Source organism: Equus przewalskii, chromosome 3, assembly GCF_037783145.1.
Source record: "Equus przewalskii isolate Varuska chromosome 3, EquPr2, whole genome shotgun sequence".
NCBI lineage: Eukaryota > Metazoa > Chordata > Mammalia > Perissodactyla > Equidae > Equus > Equus przewalskii.
The window spans coordinates 117,627,879-117,646,929 of NC_091833.1; the positions used below are offsets into that span (position 1 = coordinate 117,627,879).

At 42.4% G+C, this 19,051-nt stretch overlaps 1 protein-coding gene across 2 annotated transcripts in view; it reads right to left on the bottom strand.

Moving 5' to 3' along the window:
• Nucleotides 1-19,051, bottom strand: part of FAM193A (family with sequence similarity 193 member A) — a 178,237-nt gene that overhangs the window by 81,969 nt on the left and 77,217 nt on the right. For both annotated transcript variants that reach the window (XM_070615203.1, XM_070615202.1), the window contains 3 exons: nt 8,340-8,500; nt 7,323-7,490; nt 4,721-4,955 (listed from right to left, as the gene is read on the bottom strand). In XM_070615203.1, coding sequence (XP_070471304.1) covers nt 4,721-4,955; nt 7,323-7,490; nt 8,340-8,500 — 564 coding nt within the window. The remainder of the gene's footprint in view (nt 1-4,720; nt 4,956-7,322; nt 7,491-8,339; nt 8,501-19,051) is intronic.

Consider the following 19,051-nt stretch of genomic DNA (forward strand, 5'->3'; position numbering starts at 1 on the left):
TCAATTCTGTCAATGTTTCCAGTGCATGCTCCCACTGTATGTTTTACTAAAATACCAGCACCTCCAAGATCTGAATTTCATCACTCCCATTTCACACCCAGCATCTCTCAGTGCCATTACTCGACATAGAAAAATTGGGCGGGGCAGAAGGCCAGGGCCTGGGACCCAATAAACTCAGCCTAAGGCCTGGAATGAGAAACCATTACCCAAGAATATGCCTGTAATAACACTGTGGCCACAAAATGTCAAAAGGACTCATGTCACAGATTTCAGCAGAGACCACTCTACACAGGCTATATGCCAGCTACAGGGAGAGAAAGACTAATACAGTAGGTCCCTGCCCTTCAGGAGTCCCCAGGAGACAGAAGAGCAGGAGTTCAACTGATTTATGATTTGACTCCATGACAAAGAACATTTAGGAACTAAGGCAGCAGCCAGACCAGGCCCTCAGCCAGCTGAGGGAAGGTTCAGGGAAGGCATCCCAAGAGAGCCAAAGTCTTGCCTGGTCTCCCCCATAAATCTTCAGGACGGAGTCAGTGGTCCCTGCCAGCCAGTCTATGAGCAACTTTGGGCACTGTGTAACAACACTTGCAGGGGTGGGACCACAGCTCTGGTCTTTGGGCTCACGTTAAAGGTAACTGGATGAAGACTGATTTATGAAGACGTTGGGCATTTTTTATGAAATCTGAAGTTATATTTCCAGATGAGGCATGCAAGAGAAACAGCAAGCCCCAAACTCATTTCACAACCTGAAATCAACTTAAGATAACAACATGTGCATTATGGAGTGCTTCCTGTGGGCCAGGCACTGTTCTCAGTGCTTCCCACGTGTGAACACATTACCAGCACCTGCAATAACCCTGAATGTGGTGCTGCTATGCCCCATCACAGGCCAGAAAGAGACTACAGAGGCTGAGCAACCTGCCCAGGGCATGTGGGGACTGGGGTCTACGAGGCGCAGGAGCTGTCACAGCTGCTGTGAGAGGATGGCAGATCCAGCGCTGCCCAAGCCACAGGCACGAAAGCAAGCTTCACTGAGGACTCACGCTCAGGCTTTCCTATTCAAACTAGTCTTACTTCCCATACTCAACTGCAAAAAGGTTTTTGAGGGTTTAGAAGAAGGAAAAGGAAGTGTTTAGAATCAAGTCCTACAAGAGACCTTGAGAAATAGCAGGATGTTCAATATTACTATAGCCTGGTAAGTTATGTCCTAGACGAAGGCATAATTTAAGTCTAGTCCCAACTTTATTTTAATATTTAAAATAAATAGAAAAAAATGTGACCCTATTATCCTGTTTGATCCCTGGGGCAGTGTGGAATAAACTCCACAAGCAAGTATATTTCCCACAAAAGTCACACTTTTGAAAATGCCTTTCTATGTCCAAATGCATTCCACAGGCTCTGCAGAATCAGAATAGGGGACGTTGTTCACAGAGAAGCTACTGCGGTTAGCAGAGAATAAGCCAGCAGGGTTCATACAACTGAACTTGTTGCTTCAAGAAAAACAACTATTTATAGCTGATCATAAAATTTGAGCTTTCAAGCAAAATTAGAACTTCGAAAAACGTGCACCTGCCACTGTGGCTCTGAAGCTTCCCCACATTTAAAGACCATTCTGAGAGGATCAGCGGTGATAGTAACAAAGGTCTTTTTTTATATCGAATATACAATCGTGATAAAAACATCACAATGATTTCACATTGACTATCATCAAGAAGATCTGCATAACTCAGTGAGTGAGCCAGTTTTTTCCAAATGACCAATGTGCCATGTTAGAAAACCACACATGAGCAGACCATTCGAAGTGTAAGCTACACCAGTGGATTCTCATGTAACAGAGTGGGGTCAGTTCAGTGTTATGGTTTCAGGTTCTACATTGTAACTAACCATTCAGAGAGACACAGGCTCTGGTGGACTCTCAAAGAACAACATCCACAATGATCTGAAAAGGCTATTAAAATATTGCTGCCTTTTCCAAATACATCAATAACCTCAACCAAAACAACCTATGACTACAGACTGAGTGCAGAAGCAGCTATGAGAATCCAGGTGTCCCCACCTAAGCCAGACACCAAAGAGATTCGCAAAAATGTAAATGATGTCCCTCTTCTTACTAAATATGTTTTATTTTGGAAAATAGTTATTTATTTAAAAATATGCTGCTTATGTTATATAATGGGATTACTATTTTTTAAAGGATTTAATAAATTTCTCCATTTTAATTTCAATACAGTAAATTTTGACAGATAAAATCCACATAAACAAAAGCTCTTTGGCATCCTCAGTTTTTAAGTTTAAAGGGCCCATAGTCCAAAAATGTTGAGAAGTACTGCTCTGAAACACTGACTTTCAAGTTTATCTTAACTTAGTTCTGTCAATACTTAACACTGCATTGACCACCGTGTGGGCATGGAAGGATGTTGTTATAAAGTTGTGAACCTTACTGGATCCCGATTTGAACACCTCAACCATAAAAAGAAATTTTTGAGATAACTGGGAGATTTTCATATGGACTGGGTGTTAGTCAATAATAAGAAATCACTGTCAGTTTTTGTGGGTATGACAGTGGCACCGTGGTTATAGAAGATAAAGCTGAGACCTCTAGAAGTGACCTGCACGGTGCTTGACTTTACTGGCAACCTTGGATCACTGCAAAGTTACTTCTAGATTTGAGAAGGCTTCTTGCCTTTTATGCCATCTCAGCATGTGTTTCAAAAGACTTTATCTTGTTTTAGCTTTTGTTATCCACTAATTTAGTTGTTTCCCTTGAAGGAAGGAAGAGTTCAGGTTATTCCATCTGCTGTACCACTGGAAACCAAAGTGAGTATCTCTGTGTGTGAAAAAAAGTGAAATAAATCATTGACCAAGCAGCTATATTTTGTGCTCAGAGTTTTTGAGTATTTTTCAAACCATAAGAAAACATTTCTATATAAACTGCTAGGAATTTGTTCAATAAACATGGTTCACATCAATTTTTGTTTGCTTCATAAAACAGCATTCTACTCTAAGCACCTGCAGAGGGCCTGGACTCAGGCAGCACTTTCTAGGGCACAGCAGGAGTGCTCCTCACTGCTCTGTGTGCCAGGTTCAGGCAGTGGAGGCGCTCTCAACCTTGGCTCACGTCCTCTGTCTCCTCAGGAGACTCGGGAAGGTTCAAGTGTACAGTCACAGAGGAGATGGCACCTGGATTTGGACTTCTGAGGAACAGGCAGACTTTCCCTAAGTACAGGTGGGAGGGAAAGTGCTGCAAGAGATGCAGAATGAAGGAAATAAGGCACCAAAGGAAAGTCCAGCCCTGTTCAGTAGACTGGTATTCAATTTCTCAGCCTCAGGCCTTGAAGCAGGGATAATGCCCTCCCACTCACCAGCTCCTTTCTCACAATGGATACCTTCCTCAAGGTTTCAGACTCACTTACAGGAATGGCAGTGGTCTACTGCAGGGATGCTTGAGGAAGTCCATGAACCCCTTAAATAATGCATAAAATTAAGAGTATGTAAATTTTCCCAGCAAGAAGGTCTACCAACTTCAGAATCACATAAAGACCATTAGGCTTCAAATATTAGGAGTCACTGGTTACTATATTTGTTTTGAAATGTAGTTTTACCACTAAGAAAGTACCTAAAACTAGCACAGTGAACTATCATTTAGTAATAAAATGTAAGTGATGATGAAAAACTCCACAGACTATTAGTAAATGGGTGCTTTTTATAATAGTCATAAAGTGTAAATGGCTTCTCTCTCTGGGGAGCATGGCCTCCTTCCAACCAGCAAGTGTGCTGAGGCTGTCTAGGATCAATGCCCAGCTTACCCCATTTCCATTAACTGTATTTCTACTACTACATGCCTCCTTCCACCCATTTATGGTAAACTTAAGCTTTTTTTTGGTGAGGAAGATCGGCCCTGAGCGCACGTCTGTTGCCAATCTTCCTCTTTTTTTTCCTCCTCAAAGCCCCAGTATGTAGTTGTATATCATAGCTGTAAGTCATTCTAGTTCTTCTATGTGGGATGCTGCCACAGCATGGCTTGATGAGCAGTGTGTAGGTCTGTGCCCAGGATCCGAGGCTCCATGAATCCCTGGCTGCCATAGCGGAGCCTGTGAACTTAACCACTTGGCCGTGGGGCTGGCCCTGGTAATTTACTTTTTGAGGTGGTCAAAGAACCAACAAGAACACACTTGTTTGTCTCCTCCGTTAGGATTGAAAGACGCTTACAGGGTGGGATGGCGTCTTATTTGATTCTGTAAACCCATCCTTAACCTAGTGCTGGACTGCTGAGTGAATCAGTGACTGAGAGCCACAGGGCTGTGCACAGGCGCTCTCTAGCCTTCAGGCTCTTCATGTGCACTCAATCAAATAAAAGCCTTTGTCTACGGTGACAACGCAATTAACAGCTTAAAATACAAACCATTTCTTTTTCTTTTCCCTATTAACACATACGCTGTTCCTCACCTCATACTGTCCCCATTCCTCATTCCCTAGGCCTCAAGGTCCCCAAACAGTATTTCTATGATGTATCACCCAGATATCAATCCACTCAATGCTTTTATTCAGCAGCAAAGTCCAGAGAAAAGAGAAAGGAGAGAAATCAGGTTCTCTCCTGAACTCGCCAGAGGAGGGGAGGGTCTGTGACAGGGCACAAGATCAACACACAAGCCTCAAAAACTTCATCCTGCCACAGAGTTCTCAACAAAACCAAAGAAAAGGCGGCTTCCTCTCTTACCAGAGTGCCAAGGAAGGTGCTGATGGTGCGTGCCGCCTGGCAGAGGGCGCCGTACTCCTCCAGGAGGAGAGAGATGAACTGGTGTGCCTGTGGAGGGCCCTGCAGGGCAGACGGCGCTTTCACTTTGGATGCGGCCGACAACTGCCGGAGGAGTCGGACCTTCATCTCCAGCACATACTCTCTGGCTTGTTGTTCCAACCGTTGGTACAGCTGGTAGGGGTCCCTCTCACAGAGCCTGCAGAGAAAAGAGAGTCACGACTCACCCGGGACCAGCCCACATAGGTCCCCTTGATGGAACCATTTTTATATCAGTGAGCATCTCTTCTGAAGCCTTTCCACAGGTGCCCACCTAACAAGAACCATCTTCTCACAACAACCTGTCAACTGTATAATCACCTCACTCAACAGCAGGGGGAACCCAGGCACAGAGAGCGTCAGCAACCTCTTCAAAGTTGTCAGCTAACACTTGGAAAAACTGACATTTATTGAGAGCTTACATTGTGCCAGCTGTTTCTCACATGTATTAACTCAGTTAATCACTCAGTTAAACACTGAGGCCCACATAGGTGGAGCAAGTTGTTGGAACTCACACTGCCAGCAGGTGGCAGAGCATACACATCAGCGCCTCTGCAGCTGGCTCAAGATGCATTTTCTCAACCAGGAGACGATTAAAAACATACGAGACTGAAGACAACGATTTTTTTTGAGGAAGATTAGCCCTGACCTAACATCTGCCGCCAATCTTCCTCTTTTTGCTGAGGAAGACTGGCCCTGAGCTAACATCCGTGCCCATCTTCCTCTACTTTATACATGGGATGCCTACCACAGCATGGCTTGACAAGTGGTGCCATGTCCCCACCCAGGATCCAAACCAGGAAACCCCGGGCTGCTGAATCACAACATGCAAACTTAACCTGTGCACCACTGGGCCAGCCACGACAACAATTTTTGAATGCTTCTTTGTTAACAGGTGATAAGCAACCACCCCAGAAGAGGTGAGACCTGGGTTGGAGGACTGCAGCAGACTGCTTTTCCCTCTTTCTAGGAATTCAGTACACCATCCAAATGGGCTTGTATGATTTATATAATCAAGGAAACTTTACAGACAGTATCTCTCTTTTTAAATTACCCCAACAAAAAAACATTGAAAGTGTTGAAATAAAATCTGTAAGCTGAAGAGCAGGGCAAAAATTAATACAGGCCCCCCACCAGGCCATAAGAACAATTAACATTTTCATGAATTTCTTTCCTAACTTGGACACAAATCCACTTTTAAAAACTTGTTCAATGGCATTTGATATTACTGTGTTTAAAGTGGTCACTTCTCTTAATTGTGCACTTCTGAGGAACCTCTAAGATAGAGGACCACTGAAGCAACACCTACAACATCCATCTACGACCCATCACCAGGAGGGACCACTGGGAGCTCAGCACTTTATTAGACACAAGTTACCATATATGGTCAAAAGAGAAGAATGTAAGTTGTCATCGATTCCATTTTTAAGTTACCACTCTACCTAGGTTGTAAAGGACAAGAGCTAAGTAAAATCCTGCAATGGAACATGTGAAGCCTTATATAAAATGTGGCTAAAGAAACAGTAAAAATTGATGGGATTTGCATTATGGTTAGTACATTTCAGAAAGATATGTTAATTTCTTAGCATAACAATTTAAATTTTAATTACTAGTAAAACAACTGTCCTCTGAAACAGAATGTATTTCGTCTGTTAAGGGAAAGCCACAGAAGACTCAAACGAGGTTTGAGGTTCAGAGATCAAACCCTGAATACACTGGCCAAATTCATCAACTCCTTTATAAAACCGATGGCCAGTCACTCCTCCTGCCTCCAGGATAAGTTCTACTGTATAGCAAACGAGAGTTCATAAAGTCCTCAAAGGTGCTGCACTCAAAATGTGAGAAAAAGAAACCCAAAGGAGAACTGATCCATGAAATGTTTAGCTCAAATGTATTGCTTTTATTTGGAACATTTCAAAAAGAGAAAAAAGATGCTACGAACTATACAGAAGAATAAAAATTATGTCCACCTCAAATTCTGTATTGTCACTGGGCACAAGGTATCTGCTGAAGAACAGACCCTGTGCTACAAGCCACTCCAATGTGAAAAACGCCCACACAGACAGCCCTGGCTACGGCTGGCTCTCCACACGCTATGTGAGCGCTCTCAAGTTGCCTGACCTCACAGAGCCTCAATTTTCTCACCTGGTAAATGGGATAACTGCTTTTCCTCCTTGGGTTGATAAATGCTAGAATGCTTGAGAAAGTGCTTAGCATCATCCCTGACACAGTAAGTACTCAAACGGTGGCATTACTGTCAGTCTCAACATTGAGAAATGACAGAAACACGTCAGTTCATTTTTTATTATATAGGCAAAAAGCGTTTCATCAGGATTGGAATCTGAAACTCGACCCAGAGTCTGTCTGCTGAAGAAGTGCAATGCACGGGGGCTGAGCAAGCACAGCCAAGCTTTCCTGGATCCTGGAAGGAGATCCCACTCGAACAGAGGGGAGGCTCCCTGGAGGTGTCTGCCAGGCTCCCTGGGCAGCAGGTCAGGGAGAGACATGACACATGGGCAACGTGTACCTATCCACGAGCTCCTTCACCCCCTCCTTGTCGGGCACGAGAGACTGGTCTTGGTCGTCTGCCAGTGGGGTCCCCGCCTGGCGATAAATGCAGCGGACCATGTAGCGCACTTCTGACCAGTAGTTCTGCAGCTGCTGAGGTTCCCGGTCTGTCTCTGCTGAAATTTCTCTGTGAGACGGCACAAGAACAAGGAGGTCAGGGGTTGACAAGTTAACACAATCTGTATCATTCCCACACTCTCCAGATGGCCTGAGGAGACAGAGGATGGGAAACGGCCAGCACTTTCCATCCACAGGCAGGCCCTTCTCATTCCATTTGCCTGCTCCCACCCTCACTCCTCCACCTCGCTCAGCTCCCAGAGCTGGCTCCCAATCTGCCGTTGCTGCAGGGAGGACTGAAGACCCGTGTCCCAGCACAGGCCCGAGGGTACCCTCGGCTGTCCAGTTCCTGAGACCTTCATCTCAAGAAGATTTCAGGCCCTCCTTGCAGGACAGGAATGTCCACATCTATTGTCCCAAATCAGGAATGCTGACATTCCCCTCAATCTCCCTAACCTTCGCCGTAAAGGTGCCCATCAGGCAGCTCTCACTCCACAAAGCCCCTGGTCCCCACTCAGCTCCATTGGCTTCTGTCCTAAGATGAGGCACAAAGCCGGTTCAGGACCCCTGAGTCCGGGCTTCTCTTCCCCTCTGTCCTTCAGCAGCTGCAGTGGCCAGCCTCCCTAGCCCTCCAGGTAAAAGGCATCCCCCATGTCTACTGACCCCGACCTTAGATTCTAATGATTTCGGTATGCCTCCTCTCCCCTTCTGAGGACTAGCTTCCTCTTGTTAATCCTCAAGGGCAGGAATGAGGAATGAACCTCATTCATCTGGTTCTTCCTCACAATATCCAGGCTACTGTCTTACTCTCAGGAGTGGCTCAAATGTGTGTTGTCATTTATAGAAACACCCCCATTTCCTGTTACAGCTCCAACTCGGATGAGGTTTGCCCCTGCACCCGTCTGTCTCTCCGTGGTACCTGCGCTCACTGCAGGCCTCACAGGCACACGCCGCATCTGCGGGGGCAGCACCGCCTAGACCCGCCGAGGGCAGCGTCTGAGCACCAAGAGCTAGCCTCCCGCTGCCGCCTGCTTCCGGGTGTGATCCGCCAAGAGGGGAATGAAGAAGAAAGTCTTGGCTCTGCTTGAAAAACAGAATAGAATAGACTAGTTATGTTCAGAAGTTCATGGCACAAATTTGTTACTAACTGTTCAGAAAAATGCCTGTTAGAAGAAATTTAAAACCCAGACATCGAAAATAACTGACATTACACAGGACACGTTTTCTCTCCAACAGCCAAGATTTTTGTTTGGAATCAACTAGTTTTCTACTTTCTGACAGTTATATCATAATCACATGAGGACAGTCAATGTATTTCTTTCATTCTTTAAAAGACAGCAGTTCTACTCCCAGTGTCCTAATCAGTATACACAGTATCAGATCAACTGCAATGGGCACCGCCACAAAGTGACATGCCCACAGTTGCCCACTATGGCGCTTACTGGAAACTAGTGGTCACTCCAAGCCAAGTATAAAGTGGCCGGGAGCAGAGGCCTCTCTGTCCCGTGGAATCCCACAAGCTGTACGGAGAGAACATGAGGGTACAGGAGGCTTGAGAAAGAGAATGCTCTGGGCAAAGACTGCAGGATGAAGCAGGCTCAAACCCAACAGTACCTAAAAGATTTTACCAACAGCCACTACGGAGAACACAGATACAACCTTATGCCCTACCCCACACACCTCTTTCCTCCCTCAATTTCTCCAGTCTCAGAACCACCCACCCAACCAGCACCTTGTCCCTCAGTGACAGGACCTAAGAGGGACTCTGTTAGCTGGGAATGTGGGCACCAGTCTTAGAGGCGAAGCGCCCCACATGGTGAACAACAGTGCACATCCCTCAAAGGCTCACTAACAGGGCAGCCAGCTCGACAATCATCGCCCCCAATGGCCTGAAGAGAAAAGTAGAGTCACAGCAGAGGCTCTTGAAGGGAATTCACACACGTAAAGAAAATCTCATTATTCCTTCTCCTATCACTCCCTCAAGTCAAGTATAAAGCCTTCAAGACAAGTGCTCAGAGGCTGCGGTATCTGCCTGTCCCGGAGAGGCCTGGGTCTCACCCACTGGCTGGTGCTTAGGGAGAGAATTAGAGCACCACCCCAGTTTGCTACTGGACGAAGCACAAGAAAACTCTTCCAAGAACCTGTTATGTGTTCCTTCGAGTTTGGGGAAACGGACACGGATATCAGACTTTGAAACGGAAAAGTCTGAGGGTAGAAGACTAGCCAGAGCCTCCCCAATGGACCGAGGGAGGGAGCAGGGGGAGCTAACCATCAGCACATGGGAGGCCAGGTACGAGTGAGCTCTCTGAGGGAGGGGGGAGTCTGCGTCATCATGAAAGAACCCCACCCGAAGGTTCCTGCTGGGGGAGGGGACCTGGGAATTATACCGGGAGCAGAGCAGGGATGGGGGGTGTGACGCAGAGTTCCCCGCAGACAGTCCAGTGCAAAGACCTGACCAAGGCCTAGGTAAACCTAAAGAAAAGCCTCCTACAAGCAAGACCCAACCACTATGGGCCACCTGTTAGGACCTCGGGCCCTGGTCACCAAAGAGAACCACAGACAGCCTGGCACAGAATGGAGACCCCCAACTCCTCCTGAACAGAGGCCCTTCTCCACCCACAAAGAGCTGGGAAGGCACAAGAAAGCAAGAAAGGCCACCACTGCCCTCCACTCCCACATTATTCCCTCGGTGATTCCTGACATCACTTATTAAAGCTGAGGGGAGAAGCTTTGAACTAGATGAGACACTTGTGGTTTTCTGTAGAGTGGGCTTGAATACCTGAAAATGAGACAATTCTAATACCAAAAGTGAATGGAAAGGTGATGGTCCTGGCTGATAATATATCATCACAGGGCAGGGACAGGTGGTCAGACAAGGTAGGTTTGAAGGCAGCCGTGGAAGAACCAGGTTGTTCTCTAATAGAAGCAGGTCAGTTCACTTCAATGAAGGAGGTTTATTTACTCTCTTCTCCTCCATTCCGATCAAATCCAACAGCAAAGCAAGGCAGTCCCTTCTACCTCCAATCCTAAACAGATCAGAATCACCTCATGTTTCTCTCTCTACTGCTTCCAACCCAGTCTAAGCGACTGTCACCTCTTGCCTGGACTACCGCAGTGGCTCTCCACCCGCACCCCTATTTCTACCTTTACACATTTATGATCCATTTTCCAAGCAGCAGCCAGAGTGGTGTTTAAAATCTAAGTGAGATCATATAGCTCCCCTGCATAAAACCTTCCATACCCTCCATAATTCTGCTTTTATTTCACTGAGCTTGTACACTTGTTCCCTTTGCCTAGAGTGCTAATCCACTAAATCTTTAAATGGCTTCTGATAGTCTGATAGAATTCTCTCAATCAGTCACGCCTCAGCAAAAAGATCACCTATTCAGGGAGGCAGACTGAGCTAGTTATCAATTTTTTGCCTCTCAACTCCAAATCCACCCTTCTTTGCCCTGCTTTGTGATGAAGGAGCTGCATCCTGCAAACACTGCTTCTTTGCCAGCGGCGTGATATTTGGCCTTGTCAGCAGAGGACGCTGGGGGAATACTGCAGAAGCAGGGTTCTCCCTCCTAGTCTTCAGTCTTGCTCCTACCACTTGCCCACTACCTGTGAGGGGGACTGCATGCTGAACACTCTTCAGCGAGCCCACCAGCCCCCGCCTGCAGCACCTCAGCTACCCAGAGGGTCCTATCGTACCGGCTCCAAGGTGGGCCTCTTCCAAGTGTGTCCTTCCTTGAGTCCTCTCCCTAAGCTCCACAATAGTGGCTGCCCTCTAGATTCACCATAACTGTAATCTCTAGAGTTGCCTGCACAGATTTGGGTAGATGATCTCCTGTTACTAGCAATCATGATGTTAAAGTGTCCCTGTTCAAATCAGTAGTATGGCGCCCATCTCCTGACTTAATCACCCCCGGTTAATCTCTTCTATCACAAACTGTTATCTGAAATCCTAGTGTTTTGCATATTTTCTTATTTTTTTACCTGTCTCCCTCACTGGAAGATCAGTTCTATGAGAGCAAGACCCTTTATGACCTGCTCGCCACTGTATACCAGCAACAACAATGCTGCCTGACACACAGGATAGGCTCAGAACAGCAACCAAGAACCTGGAAAGTAACATTTTCTAGTGATGAGGGATGAAGTTCGGCCTTTTACAATAGGGTGTATGATGACTATATAGTAAATTCTTAAATGTATCACCTTACAGTACTTATACAGATTTAACTTCAGTTAAATTGTTCTGTCCAAGTCCAAAATAGTTTAAAAGAATACAACAAAATCCAGCACTCAACAATGTAAAATGCACAACGTCCAGGATCTAATAACAAAATCAAGAAGCATAAAAATATGATGTGTAACCAGGAGGAAAGCCAATCAATAGAAACAGGCCCCCAAATAACAGAGATGATGCAGCCAACAGAAAAGAATCCGAAACCGGTGATTACAAATAAGCTCCATATGTTCCAGAAAATAGAGGAAAACATAAACACGACGAGGAGAGAAACTGAAGATGTGAAAAATAAGCAAATAGAATTTCTAGAGATGAAAAATAAAATATCTTAAAAGAAAAAATACTACAGACTTAGCAGATCAGACACAACAGAATATCAATAAACCTGAAGACAAGCAGTGAAAATAATCCAAAATGAAGCACAGCAAGAAATACGACTGAAAAAAATGAACAAAGTTTTCATAAGACAAAGTCAAGAAGTTCAACATACAGGTAAAGCGTCCCAGGGAAAAAAGGGGGTTATAAAAACAAATAGCTGAAAATTTTCCAAATTTGATGAAACTGTAAACTGACACATCTTAAAAGCTGATTTAATCCCAAGCACAATAAACACAAAGCAAATCACACCAAAGCATATCAGAGTGAAACTGCTGAAAACCAGTGATGAGGGGCTGCCCAGTGGCTGAGTGTTTAAGTTCGCGCGCTCCGCTTCAGTGGCCCAGGGTTTTGCTGGTTCGGATCCTGGGCGCAGACATGGCACTGCTCATCAGGCCACGTTGAGGCGGTGTCCCAAATAGCACAACTAGAAGGACCCACAACTGAAATATACAACTATGTCCTGGGGTGATTTGGGGAGAAAAGGCAAAAAAAAAAAAAAAAGAAGAAGAAGAAGATTGCCAACAGTTGTTAGCTCAGGTGCCAATCTTTAAAAAAAACCCAAAGAACAAAAATACCAGTGATGAAGTGCAAATCTGAGAAGCAGGCAGAGAGCGCCCCCTCTGTACACAGGAGCAAAGAGAAGGATGACAACATGCTGCACATCAGCAACCAGGGAGGTCAGCAAGAGCTGACCAACAGCCCAGCATTGTGAACAAAACATCTTTTAAAAATGAAGGCAAAATAAAAGCTTTCAGACAAACAGAAGTTTCTCTGCACTACAGGAAATGTTGAAGGCAGTTCCTGAGGCAGAAAGAGAAATAACCCCAGATGAAAAAGGGGAGCTACATAAAAGAATGAAGAGCACCACACATGATACAGATGTGGGCCAAAGACTATTCTCACTGTTAAAGTCTTCTAAAAAGATAATTAACTATTTAAAGCCAAAATAAGACAAATGTACGGTAAAGTTTACAATATTTTTGAGAAAAATATAACTACACTAGCACAAAAAATGGTGGTGCTCAGAGTATAACACTGTAAAGTTCTAACACTACATGTTAAGTATATAATATTCTTTGAAAGCAGAGGTTGAACAGTTAAAGATATATACAGACTGTCCCCAACTTACAATGGCTCCACTTAGATTTTTCGACTTTACGATAGTGCAAAAGTGATACTCATTCAGTAGAAACTGCACTTCGAATTTTGATCTTTTCCTGGGCTAGCAATAAGCTGTATGATACTCTCTCACAATGCCTGGCAGTGGCAGTGAGTGGTAGCTCCCAGCTGGCCATGTCATCTCAAGGGTAAACAACTGATGCACTTACAACCATTCTGGACCCATACACCATTATGTTTTTCAGTACAGTACTCAATAAATTACATGAGATAGTCAAGACTTTATTATAAAATAGGCTTTGTGTTTGATGATTTTGCCCAACTAGAGGCTAACGTAAGTGTTCTGAACACATTTAAAGTAGGCTGGCCTAAGCTATGATGTTTGGTAGGTAACGCGTATTAAATGTATTTTCTACTTAAGATATTTTCAACTTTAAATGGGCTCACCTCCACTGTTAAGTAAAGAAGGTCTGTACTGTAAATTCTAGAACCACTAAAAATTATGAAACAAAATGATATACAGATAATAAGCCAAGAGAAGGTAAAATAGAATCATAAAAAAAAGATTCAATTAATCCAAAAGGAAAGCAGACAAAAAAAGTAGAGTAGCAAACAGATGGAAAAAAATACCCCAAAAAAGGGTGCAAGATGGTAGATTTAAATCCAAACATATCAATAATCACGTTAAACAGAAATAGTTAAATATTCCAACTATTATTAAAAAGCATGAGCCACTATGTTTTCTACAAGAGATTAGAAAGCTACAAAGAAGTTAAAAATAAAGGTTGGGACACATATTCCATGCAAATACTAACCAAAAAAGGCTGGGTGGCTCTATTAGTATCAGAGAAAGTTGGTCTCAAAACAAGGAATATTAGTAGCAATGAAGGAGATGATGATGATGGTGATGATGATAAAATAATAATAATAATGACAATGAGACTGATTCAACAAGAAGCAATTAATGACACTAAATGGGTAAACACTCTAATAACCGAGCTCAAAATACATAAAGCAGGAATCACATTTGGATATTTCAACTCTCCTCTCAGTAACTCAACTAGACATAAACATCAGAAAAGATGCAGAAGATACAAATATCACCATCAAACAATTTGATCACACTAGCATTCATAGCACACTCTTCCCAACAAAAGCAGAATACAAATTCTTTCAAATGCACATGGAACATTAACCAAGACTGACCACAAAACAAATGTTAACAAATTTTTAAAAATTAAATCATATAAAATGTTTTCTGATTACAACAGAATTAAGCTAATAATAACAAAAAGGGGATCAAAAGGTTTCCCAGTTGTAAAATAAATAAGTCATGTGGATGTAATGTAGAGCATGGTGACTATAATTAGTAACACTGTACTGCATGTCTGAAAGTTGCTGAGAGTAGATCTTCGAAGTCATCATCACAAGAAAAAATTCTTTTAACTATGTGTGGTGATGGATGTCCCCAGACTTACTGTGGTGAGCATTTTGCAATACACACATATATTGAATCATTATGTTGTACACCTGAAACTAATATAATGTTGTATGCCAGTTATACCTCAAAAAAAAAAAAGATATCTGGAAAATACTCCAAAATATTTGGGAATTAAAAAACACACTTCTAAATACTCCATAGGTCAAAGAATAAATCATAATAAGAATAATTATAAAATATTTTGAATAGAATGGAAAACACAACATACCAAAATTTGTGGGATACAATGAAAGGAATGCTTAATTTTATAAAATTAAACACATATCAGAAAAGAAGAAACGTCTCAAATCAATGATGTAAATTTCTACCTTAAAAAACCAAAAGAATAAAAAAATTAAGCATAAAGTAGAAAGACAGAAATAATAAACCTAAGAACAGAAAGTAACGAAATAGAAAATGGAAAATTAAAACAAAATGTGGTTCTTTGAAAGGATCAATAAAAATTATAAACCTCTAGCCAGGCTATCAGGAAAAGAAAAGACTAAACTCAAACAACTGATACCAGGAGTGAAAGTGGCGTGAAGGGGGTGGGGGCTGCAACCATTACAGATTCTACAGAAATTAAAAGAGATTTATTCTGAACAGCTTCATGCCAATGCATTTGACATAAAATGGGCAAACTTCTTTTTCCTCCAGTTTTATTGAGATATAATTGGCATACAGCACTATATAAGTTTAAGATGTACAGTATACTGACTTGACTTACATATGTTGTGAAATGATTACACAAACTTCTTTAAAGACAAGAATTAACAAAGCTTATTCATGAAGAAATAAATAAGCTTTATCAAATAAACTGAACTTATTGTTCAAAACCTTCTCAATAAGGCAACTGCAGGTCAGGATAGCTTCACTGGTGAATTCTACCAAACATGTAAGGTAGAAATAATACCAATTTTACACAAACTTTGCCAGAAAATTAAAAAAGAATAATTCCTAGCTCATTCTATGAGGTAACACCCTGACACCAAAACTACACAAAAGTATTGTGAGACAAGAAACTTACAGACTAAGATCCTTCATGAACACAGATGTAATAATCCTTAAAACTTTAGCAAATCCAATACTGCAACTTACAAAAAGGATAATACACCATGACCAAGTGTGGACTGTCCCAGAGAAGGCAAGGTTTGTTCAACATTTCAAAAATCACAGTAATTAATTTTGTTAACAAACTAAAAAAGAAAAACTCTATGATCATCTCAACAGATGTAGAAAAAGAATCTGACAAAATCAAAATCCATTCATGATAACTCTCAGCAAACTAAAAACAGAAGTAAACTTTTTCAATCTGATCTGCAAAATCCTATCATCATACTTAATAGTGAAAGACTAAATGCTTTCCCCCTAAGACTGGGAACAAGCAAGGAAGTCTCTCACATCACTCCTATTCAGCATCATACTGGAGGTCCTAGCCAATGAGATAAGGTGAGAAAAAAAATTAAAGACATACAGATTGGAAAGGAGGAAATATATTATTTGTAGATGATGTGATCATCTATATAAACAATCCTAAGGAATCTACCAAAAGACCATTAGAATTAATAAATGAGTTTTCACAGGATACAAGGTCAATATACAAAAAGCAATTCTATTTCTATATACTAGCAATACATAATTGGGTACTGAAATTTTTTAGAAATACCATTTATAGCAAGAAAAATATGAAACATTTTGGAAATTTTTCAAGACACTATGTGCAAGAAAACCTGTACATTGAAGACCACAAAACTATTCTAAGAATAAACCAAAAACACCTAAATAAAGGAAGAGCCATACCATGTTCACGGACTGGAAGACTCAATATTGCTAAGATGTCAATTCTCCCTAAATTTTGGTCTACAGACTCAGCAACACAATGCCAGTTAAACCTCAGCAGGCTTTTCTGTAGAAACTGGCAAGACGATTGTAAATTTTATATAGGAATGCAAAGGACCTAGGATAGTCAAAACACTTCTGAAAAAGAACAAAGACAGAGGACTTCTACTATGTAATTTCCATGGCTTACTATAAAAAGCTTCAGAAAACAAGACAGTACGGTACTGGAAAAAGGATGGGTATATATGTAAAGTGGAAGAGAGTCCAGAAACAGACCCACACATATAGCATCAACTCATTCTTTGACGAAGATGCCAGGGTAATTCAAAGAGGAAAAACAGTATTTTATTTTATTTTATTTGAGGAATATTAGCCCTGAGCTAACTACTGCCAGTCCTCTTCCTTTTGCTGAGGAAGTCTGTCCCCGAACCAACACCCGTGCCCATCTTCCTCCACTTTATATGTAGGATGCCTACCACAGCATGGCGTGCCAAGTGGTGCCATGTCCCCACCCAGGATCCAAACAGGTGAACCCCGGGTTGCTGAGAAGCGGAACGTGTGAACTTAACCACTGTGCCACCGGGCCGGCCCCAAAACAGTATTTTCAACAAACAGTTCTGGAACAATTGGATAGCCATACGCAAAACAGGATGAACCTCAAACCTTACTTTACAAACGATACAAAACTTCACCCCAAATGGATCACAGATCAAATGTATAAGCTCAAATTACAGACATCTAGAGAAAAAATACAGGGCAAAAAATCTTTATAACCTTGGGAGGCAAGTATGTCTTACACAGAACACAAAAAGCCCAAATTATTTAAAAATTGATAAAAGAGACGATCAAAATTTAAAACTTATACTCTTCAAAAAACTATTATGTAATGAAAAGGCAAGCCACACTCTGGGAGAAAATATTTGAGAAACATAACTGATAAAGGCTTTGTATTCAGAATATATAAGGATCTCTCACAACTCAATAATAATAAGACAAACAACTCAAATAAAAATAGGCAAAAGATTTAAACAGCCATTTTACCAAAGAGATACAGATGGAAAATAAGTACATGAAAAGATGCTCAACAAGTCGTTAAGAAAATGCAAATTAAAACCATAATGGTATAAACACTGTTAAGTCACTAGAACGGCTATAATTAAGGATTGTCAATATCCAGCCTTGGCAAGGATGGGAATCAGCGGAAACTCTCAGACGTGGCTGGAAAAACAGTATAAGCACTTTGAAAAATAGCATGACAGTTCCTTATAATGTTAATTATACACTCACACTATGAACCAGCAATTCCACTCCTAGGTACTATCAAAGAGAAATGGACTATGTTCACACAAAGACTTGTACTCAAATGTTACTAGTAGCTTAATTCACAATAGCCAAAACCAGGAAACAGAAATGTCCCTCTGTTGGTGAATGGATAAACAAATTATGGTTCATCCAGACAACAGAATACAATACAGGGGCTGGCCCGGTGGCGCAGCGCTTAAGTTCACACGTTCCCCTTTTTGGTGGCCCTGGGTTTGCCGGTTCAGATCCCGGGTGCGGACATGGCACTGCTTGGCAAAAGCCATGCTGTGGTAGGTGTCCCACATATAAAGTAGGGGAAGATGGGCATGGATGTTAGCTCAGGGCGAGTCTTCCTCAGCAAAAAGAGGAGGATTGGCAGTAGTTAGGTCAGAGCTAATCTTCCTCAAAACAAACGAACAAAAAAGAATACAACTCAGAAATAAAAAGGAATTAATTACTGATACATGCAACAACATGGATGACTCTCAAAAGTATTATGTTAAGGGAAAAAAGCCAAAGATCACCACTCAGATTTTGTTTCTATGATGCTGACTCAAGTTCTGTCCTCCCAATTTGACAATTTTGGGTAGTAGTAACAAATTATATCAGCAACCACTTTCATGAATTTCATTATAAAGGAACTTTATATGTTTGCATTATGAGCCATGGTGGTCTACTGGTTAAGAATCAGCACTCTGGGGGCCGGCCCAGTGACACAGAAGTTAAGTCTGCACATTCCACTTCTGGGCCCAGGGTTCACTGGTTCAGATCCCAGGCACGGACCTAGCACCGCTTATCAAGCTATGCTGTGGCAGGCGTCCCACATATAAAATAGAGGAAGATGGGCGCAGTTGTTAGCTCAGGGCCAATCTTCCTCAGCAAAAAGAGGAGGATTTGTGGCAGATGTTAGCTCAGGGCTAACCTTCCTCAAAAAAAAAAAAAAAAAAAACGAATCGGCGCTCTTACCGCTGAGACCCAGGTTCGTTTCCGTTGGTCTGTAGGTTGTCATACTGTGGTGGCAGTATGTTGTTGTGACGCTGAAAGCTATGCCACCAGTATTTCAAATACCAGCCAGGTCATCCATGGTGGATAGGTTTCAGGAGAGCTTCCAGACTAAGACAAGACTAGGAAGGAGGACTTGGCCACCCGCTTCTGAAAAAATTGGCCATGAAAATCCTATGAATAACAGTAGTGCATTGTGGGCTAAGCACCAGAAGATGACAGGATGGCATAAAAATATCGGCCAGGGTTCCACTCTGCTGTATGCAGGGTCACTAGGAGT